Source organism: Papio anubis, chromosome 9 (assembly GCF_008728515.1).
Source record: "Papio anubis isolate 15944 chromosome 9, Panubis1.0, whole genome shotgun sequence".
NCBI lineage: Eukaryota > Metazoa > Chordata > Mammalia > Primates > Cercopithecidae > Papio > Papio anubis.
This window is the reverse complement of record NC_044984.1, coordinates 38,313,765-38,325,527: the sequence shown is the minus strand read 5'-3', so window position 1 is coordinate 38,325,527 and position 11,763 is coordinate 38,313,765. Positions and strand designations below refer to the sequence as shown.

The following is an 11,763-nucleotide window of genomic DNA, read 5'->3' as shown; positions in this document are numbered from 1 at the left end:
ACTTCTGCTGGCAGCGTGCTCGTGTGCTCAATCTCTGATATTCCACAGACGGAATATAGCTTTCACAAAACAAGGTTAACACTCACCTTCAGCAAACACATTTTTCTTTTCTTTTTTTTTTTTTTTCTGGCGTAACTTGACATCTGCCTCTGCTAAGTCTCCTTGCTCCTCTCTGGATAGTTTACTTCTCCATATGACTTCTACCTCATTTGTTTATAGTAACTGTTATGTGATCTGGGAGTTATCCCTCTTCTTAAAAAACAAAACAAAACAAAACAGTTCCAGGAGGTGAAAGTGAACTATTCTGGTATATATAATAATATTAATCTTTTAAATTAATTTCTTTATATTTCATCTATATGAAGTTTTACCATCTTAAAAAATAGTGCACATGCATGTGAAGAAACTGTGGAAGAACAGGGAAAGAATCACCCAGAAGAATTAGAGGTAACAGTGCCTCTGGCTCTTACAAAGCCAGGAACAGTCTGTTTTTGCTAACTACAATGGGAAGCCTTTTGTATCCATGGGTATTGGATAGAGTACAAAGAGGGTCTTGCCTTAGTAGTAGAAGATAATTAGCCCTAGACTGAGCTCTGCTTTACTCTTGCTTAACAAATGTTAAAAGTAAGACCAGAGACGACTTGTTTCCAAGCAACTTAACTGCATCCAGAGCAAAGTTCAAGAATAATTATAGTAATTCAAAAATATCCAGCACCCCAAAATGCAAAATTAACTGTGTATGACATCCAATAAAACAATCATCAGGCATCCAGGAAGTAGGAAAATATGACCAATAATAAGGGAAAAATCAGTTCACCTAAATTCACTGAGCACTGACCCTTATGTTAGAATGGACATCAAATGAATTATAACTGCATTTCATATGTTCAAAAAGTTAAGTAGAGGTATGTAAGATACAAAATAAGATTCAAGTTAAAGTTCTAGAGATATAAATGACAGTATGTGAAATGGAAGGTACATTAAATAGGATTAATGGCAGAATAGAGAAGGCAGAAGAAAAGATTAGTAAACTTGAAGATATGGAAATAAAATTATCAAAAATGAAACACAAAAAGAAAGATAATTTAAAAAAGTAAACAGAGCTTCAGAGAGTTGTGGGACTTCATGCAAGCTGATATACGTTTAACTGGAGTCCTTGAAAGAAAAGAGAGAGAGGAAACAGAAAAAGTTTTGACCCTAAAGATTCTTCCAGAAAGCTCCTAGAACTGATAAAAGAATTAAGCAAAGTTTCCAGATACAAAATTAATGTACATGAATCAGTACCTCTTCTATATGCCAAAAGTGATCAAGCTGAGAATCAAAGCAAGAACTCAACCCTATTTACAATAGCTGGAAAAAAAAAAACTTAAATACAAAACTACAAAACATTGCTGGAAGAAATCATATATGACACAAACAAATAGAAACACATCCCATACTCATGGATGGGTCGAATCAATATTGTGAAAATGATCACACTGCCAAAAGTGATCTACAAATTCAATGCAATTCCCATCAAAATACCACCATCATTCTTCACAGAATTAGAAAAAACCATTCTAAAATTCATACGGAACCAAAAAAGAGCCAGCATAGCCAAAGCAAGACTAAGCAAAAAGAACAAATATGGAGGCATCACATTACCTGATTTCAAACTATACTATAAGGCCATAGTCACCAAAACAGCATGGTACTGGCATAAAAATAGGCACATAGACCAATGGAACAGGATAGAGAATTCAGAAATAAACCCAAATACTTACAGCCAACTGATATTCAACAAAGTAAACAAAAATAAAGTGGGGGAAAGGACACCCTTGTCAACAAATGGTGCTGGGATAATTGGCTAGCCACATGTAAGAGAATGAAACTGGATCTTCATCACTCACCTTATACAAAAATCAACTCAAGATGGATTAAGGACTTAAATCTAAAACCTGAAACTATAAAAATTCTAGAAAACAACGTTAGAAAAACCCTTCTAGACATTGGCTTAGGCAAGGATTTCATGACCAAGAACCCCAAAGCAAATGCAATAAAAACAAAAATAAATAGCTGGGACTTAATTAAACTAAAGAGCTTTTGCATGGCAAAAGGAACAGTCGGCAGAGTAAACAGACAACCCACAGAGTGGGAGAAAATCTTCACAATCTATACATCTGACAAAGGACTAATATCCAGGATCTACAATGAACTAGAACAAATCAGCAATAAAAAACCAAACAATCCTACCGAAAAGTGGGCGAAGGACATGAATAGACAATTCTCAAAAGAAGATATACAAATGGCCAATAAACATATAAAAAATGCTCGATATCACTAATAATCAGGGAAATGCAAATGAAAACCACAATGTGATACCACCTTATTCCTGCAAGAATGACCATAATCAAAAAATTAAAAAATAATAGATGTTGATATGGATGTGGTAAACAGGGAACACTTCTACAGTGCTGGTGGGAATGTAAACTAGTACAACCACTATGGAAAACAGTGTGGAGATTCCTTAAAGATCTAAAAGTAGAACTACCATTTGATCCAGCAATTCCACTACTGTGTATCTACCCAGAGGAAAAGAACTCATTATATGAAAAAGATACTTGCACGCATATGTTTATAGCAGCACAATTCATAATTGCAAAAACATGAAACCAATCCAAATGCCCATCAATCAATGAGTTGATAAAGAAACTGTGGCATACACATATGATGAATACTACTCAGCTATAAAAAATGAATTAATGACATTTACAGCGACCTGGACGAATTTGGAGACTATTATCCTAAGTGAAGTAACTCAGGAATGGAAAACCAAACATCATATGTTCTCACTCATAAGTGGGAGCTAAGCTATGAGGATGCAAAGGTATAAGAATGAGAAAATGGACGTTGGGGACTCAGGGGGAAAAGGGGGGAAATTGTTGAGGGATAAAATACTACAATAGGGTGCAGTGTATACTGCTTGGGTGATGGGTGCACCAAAATCTCACAAATCACCACTAAAGAACTTATTCATGTAACAAAACACCACCTGTTCCACAATGAACTATGGAAATAAAAAAAACCTAAATAATAATAGTTGTACTATAGTTATATATGTTATATGTGGACATTAGAGAACACAGGATTAAAGGTATGCAGAAATTCTCTTTAAAAAAGAAGAAGTTTTGAAAAAATAACTTCAAATTATGCAAATTTGATGAAAATAAATTTGGGAACCCACAGTTCCCAAAAAACTCAATGAACTCCAAGCACAGGAAGCATGAAGAAAATCACATCAAGCCTTATTGTAATCAATTTGCACAAAACTAGTGACAGAAAAATCTTAAAAGGGTTCACAACAAAAAGATACCCTATTGCAGAAGATGAATATAACAGATTTTTCATTCATGACATATTTTTTTGTCAGAAAAAATCTAGAAAGAAGCAAGAAGACAATTAATCAATGTCTTCAAACTACTAAAAGGAAACCCACAGCTTCAGCATAGAATTCCATACCCAGAAAAAAATAGGCTTAGAAAATAAAGATGAAATCAATACTTTTTAAGACATACAAAAGATGAGAGAATTCATTATCAGCATCCTTACACTATAAGAAATGCTAAAGAAAGCTTTTCAGGGAAAAGAAAATTGATGTTAGATGAAAGCAACTGTTTAAAACAAATAAAAATTGCAACAATGCAATATGGGATTTATAATTCATGAAAAAGTAAAAATTAAAAAGATTGGAAGAAAGAAATTGAATTGGTATACTATTACTTGAAGATAGAGATAAGCTAAATATATATACTATAAATCCTGAAGTAATCACTTATATAACAAAACAAGGAGTGGAGTAGTAAAGGAGATTAAATAGAATAAAAAACATATTAATTTAACCCAAAAGGAGACAGATAATGAAGAAAAAAGGAATGAATAATGATAGTACAGATAGAAAACAAATAACAAGATGATAGACTTGAATGTAACTATATAAATTATTACATTAAATGTAAATGGTATAAATATTTCAGTTAAAAGACAGAGATGATAAGATTGGCTGATAGTATGCCCAACTGTCCCTAGGTTATATACATTTTATTATTTGTATTTATTCATTTAATGAATATTTAATTTATTTCTATTTCATAGGGGGAACAGAACTTGGTGCTGGTGATACATATGACACATAATTTAGTATTAAATACAGGTAAGTAAATATGCAATTAATACAGAGTGTAATAAGTGGCTGGGTAGAAGAGTTTGATTTTTCTCTGCATTCCTGGAAACAATGACAATGTTTTAAAATTATTAACAAAATGACCACAGCTTGCACTGCTTTAATTACACTGCTGGATAGTTTTCATACCCATTAGAATATATGAAGAATTTCTACTAAGCAATTGGCTATTTATAATTACAAATGAAGCATTGTCTGTGGAGTCTTCTACAAAACCCACTTTGCATTTACTATTTCTCTGTTTTCTTCCTGTACTAGAGCAGAGGTTTTCAACTGGGGCCAATTTTGCCCTCGAGGGAGATTTGGCAATATCTGGAAATATTTTTGGTTGTACAACAGGGGTGGGGTACTACTGGCACCTAGTGGGTGGAGGCCAGGGATACTGCTAAACATACTACAAAACACAGCATAGCCTCCAATAACAAAGAATTATCCAACCCCAAAAGTTAATAGGGCCTTGCTTGAGAAACCTTGGACTTCAGTGGCCAAATAATCCTAGTTTTCAAAAGACTTCTCAGGTTTCAGCACTGAAAATCTTGCATCTTAGGAAATTTCCCAGTCTCAGGTAAATCATGAAGTTGACCACCCTAATTCCTACCTATTAATATTAGAAAAGCAGTATATATTCAAAGAGTTGTTCCTTTTAGTATGAACATTCAATATTCCATAATCAGCATGAATATGCATTGAGAACATAGTTTGTTCAGTATTATGTCAAGAATGTTACCCGTATTGTCCCTTTTAATCATCTTAACAATTGCATGAGATTATTATTATTAACTTTATTTTAGAACTGAGATAAAGTAGAAAAAGTAGGCTTACATTAGGTAAATTGTTCAACATTATACAGCTGCTTACAGTAGAATTAGGATTATAAAACAAGGTCTATTAACCCCTAAATACAGTGAGAATATATTTTCTCCACATTGTGCCAAAAACTGGTTGCATGGCTTCTGTTTATAATGATTAATGTCTCAATTATAAACCAAACTACATTTTATTAATTATTATATTATATTATTATTTTTAGAGATAGGGTCTCACTCTGTTGACCAGACTGGAGTGGTAGTGTGATGATAGCTACTGTAACCTTGAGCTCGTGGGCTCAGGAATGATCCTTCTGCCTCAGTCTCTCAGTCTCCCCAGTAGCTAGTTCAACAAGCAAGTGCCCTATGCCTGATTAATTTTTTTTTTTTTTTTAGAAACAGAGGTCGCACTGTGTTGCCCAAGCTGGTCTCAAGCTCCTGGCCTACATGATTTTCCTACCTCTGCCTCTCAAAGCACTGGGATAAGGTACCACTTATGGAATTCCTCTGACTTACCATTTAACTTACCTATTACCTCCATGAAGCTCAGAGAGATTACATAATTCACTCTGGATTAGCATCAAGTTAGACCCAAATCTCTGGTTTCAAATTTCATACATTTCAAAGAATTCCATAAGTGATAGTTCTAATTATCAATGTGAGGAAATAGGTTGAATTAAATGGCATAGATTAGCTTATTCATGACATTTTCATTAGCAGAGTAGGAAGAAAAAAGAGAGATAATGTGAACATCATAACATTTATAGCTCAGTATAACAAAAAAGCATTTGCAGTCAGAAAGGATTAGTAGAAATCCAGCTTAGATACTGTATGACAGTGTAGCGTCTATCTTCTATGAAGTGAGGAAAACAATACTTTTTACTGAACATTGCAAAGATAATAATGATGTAGAATACACATCCCACATACATTTTCATTTATTTAAAAAATGGTGCTGGGCACGATGGCTCTCGTCTGTAATCCCAGCACTTTGGGAGGTTGAGGAGGGTTCGAGACCAGCCTGACCAATATGGTGAAACCTTGTCTCTATTAAAGATACAAAAATTAGCCAGGCGTGGTGGTGAGTGCCTGTAGTCCCAGCTACTCGGGAGGCTGAGACAGGAGAATTGCTTAAACCCAGGAGGTGGTGGAAGTTGCAGTGAGCCGAAATCATGCCACTGCCCTCCAGCCTGGGCGACAGAGCAAGACTCTGTCTCAAAAAAAAAAAAAAAAAAAAATCCCTCGCCCCATTCTTAGAGCAAGCTGAAAATCAAATGCTTGATTGTAAATACTGCCCTGAGTTACAAACATTCAGTGATGGAAATGAAATATCAAATTTTCCCTGTAGTCAGCAATGAGATCGCCAATTAAACAGGTGCAGTTCTATTTTCTGGTATTTCTAGGAGAGAAGGTATGGCTCCTAATGTGAAGACACATTCAGAGCTGCCATGTAATTAAAATGACTCAATTATAATGTACTGAAGGTAACCACTAAATAGACAGGTGTGAGTAAAGTCCATTTTTGTTTTGTTGAGAATAATAGTATGTTTAGCTTAGGAAAAACATCCCATCAGAAGTCTGTAATTCTTTGGTGAATGAAATGTCACTTTGTGAGAAAAGAGTACAAAAGAAGGGGAATGATTATGAAAGAATTACTATCACCAAGCTGGGTGATTTCCTTGGGAGATGTAAGATTAAACCCTCTTTCACTGAACAAGATTGTTCCACATTTGTGGTGAACAACAGATGACCAAGTGTATGATATAAAAGTGCAGAGGCATGCCATCAGCGGTCAATTCAAAGAGTGCAGCATTTTCATTGTTGAGAGCTCAGAGGAGGTACTAAATTAAAAGTGTTTTCCATTGTATGTGTGAAGATTTACTCACATACTCCTTTACTTTTTTTCTCATATTCTTTCTCTCCCCTGGTTGGATTTCAAGACAATCTGACTACTCCCTCCCGCTTTGCTTTCATACTGGGTATAGAGAAAAGTAATTATGTAACCAGCAAATCAAACAGGTGGATTTGAGAAATGAGAAATCGTACTAAAATAATTGATTTCGGCTACCACTCAATTTAACAGACACCTGGGGACAACTGGATTCAGAGCCACAGTAATTGTTGAGGAGGATAGTTGTGAATACATGGGGTTATTTGTATGTTATAAACAAAGGGTATATGAATACTGTGGAACTAACAGCAAAAACTCTCGCAGGCAGGGCAGATCCAAGTTTTGTGGGTCTTGACGTTTATATAATTTTGGAGGGCTCTTGATACAAAATTAAGTATAAATACAAATATTAGAAAAAAGAAAAAAAAAAAAAAACCACAGTAAGTTACTAAAACTTTGGAGACTCAGATCCTTTTCTTGAATTTATTTCGGCAATTACGAGAAGTGCTTGTATGCAAACTCGGCTTCCTCGCCGCACCTATGGCACTCATCAACTCCCAGCAACTCCCAGCACACACAGGGGCCCATGCAAGTGAGGACCGGTCACTGAGCTTCATTGGTAGCATCCTCTGCCTACAAGAACTTCCGCTGTAGCTTATTTTATTTTGTTTGGGAAGCCTAAAAGTACCGTGAAACATAAAAAACAGAAACTTTCTATCTGATGCTTGTTATTTCTTCTAAGAGCTCAAAACCCTAGGCAACTTTCACGTACGCCGGTGCTCGCATCTCGCTGGGTTTCATAGGTCCCGAGTTGGTGCCCAGCCGGGCCTTGGGGCTACTCAGCAAGTTGAGCGCCAGCTGGGGCAGCAGGAGGGGACCGCACTCTCCTTGCGGCTGGGTGGAGAAGGGAAGGGGCTGCGCGGGGGAGGGCGAGTCGGGGCCGCGCCTCCCGTTGATTGGCCGGGAACAGCCCACAGGGGCGGGCTCTCCCCGGCGCTTGCCGGTCCGGGGTGGCTATATTGGCACCATTCCTGCTAGGTCGAGTTGCTTCCCCGCGCCGAGCTGAACCTGAGCAGAGAGTTTCTGAGGGCGGTGCGGGGGCAGGAAGGGGTGTGAGGCTGCAGTGGTATGAAACAGCGGCTCAGCAAGTGAGACAGGCGGTGTGGCTAGACGAGCCGGCTCAGGGCCCGCGCTACTGTTCCCTAAGCTGCTGAAGCGCGGAGATTGGCGGCCGGCGCGGAGAGCGGCGGGCGAGAGGGAGGAGAGGGATCTGAGCGCGAGGGAATCCCGCTCGGCGGCGGGCGGCTCTGGTGGGCCTCCCCGATTGGGGTCCCCTGGGTGGAACCATGTGGGTGGCCAAGTGGCTGACTGGGCTGCTCTGCCATCTCTCGCTCATCACCAGGTCTTGGGAAGTTCACTTCCACCCCAGGCAAGGTAAAGTCACCGCGAGACGCCTTCAGCGGCGAAGTGGGGGCGCGGGGCCCGAGTGGGACATGCGGGTCGAGGGGACGAGCGGCTCAGCCCGTTGGGGAACGCTGGCCCTGCTGGGGCTCCCGAGACTCCCGGACCAGTCAACCCGAGAGGTCGCGACTGTGCCGGGTTTCGAGGAATTGCGCGCGCCGGAGATGCATCGCACTCCTGGGACCACGCGGCGGGGGCGCAAGGGGCAGGGGGGCGCGTGCACCCGGAGGGAAGGAGTTGGCGGCTGCGGGGAGGTTAGGAGGTACTGGGGAAGGAAGTGGGTTGCTTAGGGCCATTAGTGGTAGGGTCTTTGCTTGGGGAGGGTAGGGCAAGTCGGGGGTGTGGGAAAGCAGAGCACTAACAGCCCCAGTGCACGTGTGTGTGTGTGTGCGTGCGCATCAGCATGTGTGCATTTGTCATGCCCCTGGCTGTACTGGGACCTGGGACCTTTAGCGGGGACGTTTGGTGGAAGAAGTTTAGAGTTGGACAAAGAGGAACGCGTGGGAGCTCACTGGTCCTGTCGCTGTGGTTGCAGAAGCCCTGGTGAGGACCCTGACCACCTACGAAGTAGTGATCCCCGAGCGGGTCAATGAGTTTGGAGAAGTGTTCCCTCAGAGCCACCACTTCAGCCGGCAGAAACGCAGCTCCGAGGCGCTGGAACCCATGCCGTTCAGAACCCACTATCGCGTCACTGCCTACGGACAGCTCTTCCAGCTGAACCTGACCGCCGATGCATCCTTTCTGGCCGCCGGCTACACCGAAGTGCACTTGGGAGCCCCGGGACGCGGGACCTGGGAGAGCGACGCAGGGCCCTCAGACCTGCGCCACTGCTTCTACCGCGGCCAGGTTAACTCGCAGGAGGATTACAAGGCCGTCGTAAGCTTATGTGGAGGCCTGGTAAGCGTCCTCGGGTCCCTTGGCATTTTCTTGGGATCCAGGCAAGGGCTACATTCAGGGAACGGGGCCTCGGGTTTTCCAGTTGGTGGCTGATGACCCTAGAGTTCAGGTTGAGCTACCAGAAGGATTAACACCAAGCCAGAGGCAACTCCTTCGGAAGGCTCTCGTGGCAGGATGAGCAGGTCTCTGCCTGCTGGGCAAAACCGACCCTCTGCAACGCTGATGAAAGATGCTCTTTCAAGCATCTTTCCTGAAAGTGTCAGACGCTGGAGTGGTGCTCAAAGAGTGGCCTGTGGGACCGCTGTTACAAGTGGAGTGTGGTTTCCAACTGGAGGGCAGGCTGTTTGACTCAGATGTACACTTTCGTGGTCCTATTGAGGCAGAATCCCCTGGATTTACTTAAATAAGTTTGTTTCTGGAATTTGATAGAAGGAAAGGAGAATGAATATACATAAAATGAAATGGCTCTCACTGGCAAGGCCTGAATAGGAAAACTTTGTTTTGCTGATGGTATGGGGATGGCTTGTGAAGTAGAGTAGGGAAGAGGTTGAATCTGTTCAAAATGCATCATACTTGAAAACAGTGTATCTACAAAGATCTGTTGGTTATGTCAATTATATTTTTGTGGTGGTAATCAGTTGACACATAGCTACACTAACCATAATGTGATATAAAAGTATCATTTTATTGGTAACAAAGCCACAGTGTCTGTGGTTTCACCTTCAATCATATTTGAAAGAAATGCTGCAGTATCAGAGGTTAGTGATAATAAAGATGTAACTTTTTTCCAACCAAGTTCATGGAACCCCAGGGTAAGGACAGTTGTTTTAAAACATATATAGGCTCACTTCATCAGTAACTCCTCTGACAAATACATATTCAAGAAAAAACAAGAATTAGGAATTTGGTTACAGGATTCTACAGTTCCTAAGTATCTAGCTTTTGTTTAGCAGATACACACTTTTACAAAAGATACTTATGGAAAGGTTTTCAAAGATATTTTTAGAACATCAACACTGTTTATTCTTTGATTAAATAAAAATCTGATAACATTTCTCTGCAGTTCAAATGTAATACTCCTTTGGCTTAATTGATTTAAGATGCCTTCCTGGATGTGAGCTCTTTTTCAAGTGTTTATCTTGAGTTGTTTTTTACATGAAATGGCTAGAACCATTTCCTTTTTTCTTCCATGTAAAATACTTGCAACATCACAATGACAGAATCACACTCTAATATTTACATAGCCACCTATACTTCAAGAGACAAAAAAAATCTCCTTTTTAAAACCTCACATAGCCACCTAAACTTCAAAGGACAAAAAAATTCTCCTTTCTAAAACCTTTCTAAACTAATGTTTAGTTTGTCTGGAAAATCCTAGACTTGCTACCACAAATTTGTCATGGTCAATATGTTTTCTCATGGAAAAGCATTCCAGATGGGAAGGCATTATTGGGAATGCTGTTCCTGCTCATTTTGATTCATAATGTTGATGTAGTTAAATGGTTATTCAGTATCCTTTGTAAAACATTTTTAATTTTTGTGGGTACATAGTAGGTACATATATTTATGATCAATATCCTCCTTTTGAATTCCGAAAGCAGTTAAAGATTTTTGAGTCATAACTTTCTAGTCACTGTGTCAGTTTGGATACAGTTGCCCAAGTAATCATCATACTTTTTTTGTTTTATTACCTAGTTCATTTTATTAACATATCTAAAAATTAATATTAATATTTTTATAATGTTAAGTGTGAAGATTTTTATTTCCTCATTTATGTGGATAATTTAATGTATTATACAATATATTATGTGAAAGTTAATTAATGTTTATCTTCTTTAGCAATGTACTCATTAATCAAAAATGAAATCAGTCATTTGTGTTATATTAATTTTATAATAAAAAATTCAGAACAAAATTATTTAGTTTAGTTGAGGGATTACTGGAAATTACAAACAAATAAAATGATTTGTTCTGAATGTCCTTTTACTCAATTTTTGAAGAGGAAAAATCATCTATAGGAGTCATACTTTTGATGGCAAGTCAATAATCCCATATATGTACTCTGCTTTTGATTAATTTATTGATATTATCAGAAGTTGTTGATGAAACATTTAAACATTTCTTTTCGTATCTCCATAACTCAGCTTTATTTTACATAATTTCTCTGTATTGTATAAGGCTTAGTTGCATACTTCAATCATTATAGAGAAAGAAATTTTCCAGTAACATTGGAAATAACTAGAGGTACCAATATCTCCATTTTTTTCAGTAGTGTGATCATAACCAATTGTAAGTCTAAATTAATGATGAGATTAGTGACTTTTTAAAAATTTTGCATTTTTTAGTATTAGCACTAAAATGGATATTAGCTATGTATTTATGATTATATATATTTATTTCTACCCTGACTCTATGATTAAATTTCTTTGGATTAATAGTTTCATGAAACAGTAGAACCTGGTAGATTTTAGAATTCACTTGTAATTATA

The 11,763-nt window shown here is 38.7% G+C and overlaps 1 protein-coding gene across 1 annotated transcript in view; it reads left to right on the top strand.

Annotated features, from left to right (window-relative positions):
- The first annotated feature begins 7,861 nt into the window (after positions 1–7,861).
- Positions 7,862–11,763, top strand: part of ADAMTS20 (ADAM metallopeptidase with thrombospondin type 1 motif 20) — a 211,085-nt gene continuing 207,183 nt past the window's right edge. Inside the window, 2 exon segments of the mRNA XM_031650426.1 lie at positions 7,862–8,350; positions 8,913–9,274. Of these exon segments, the coding sequence (XP_031506286.1) occupies positions 8,263–8,350; positions 8,913–9,274 (450 nt within the window). The 5' untranslated portion in view covers positions 7,862–8,262.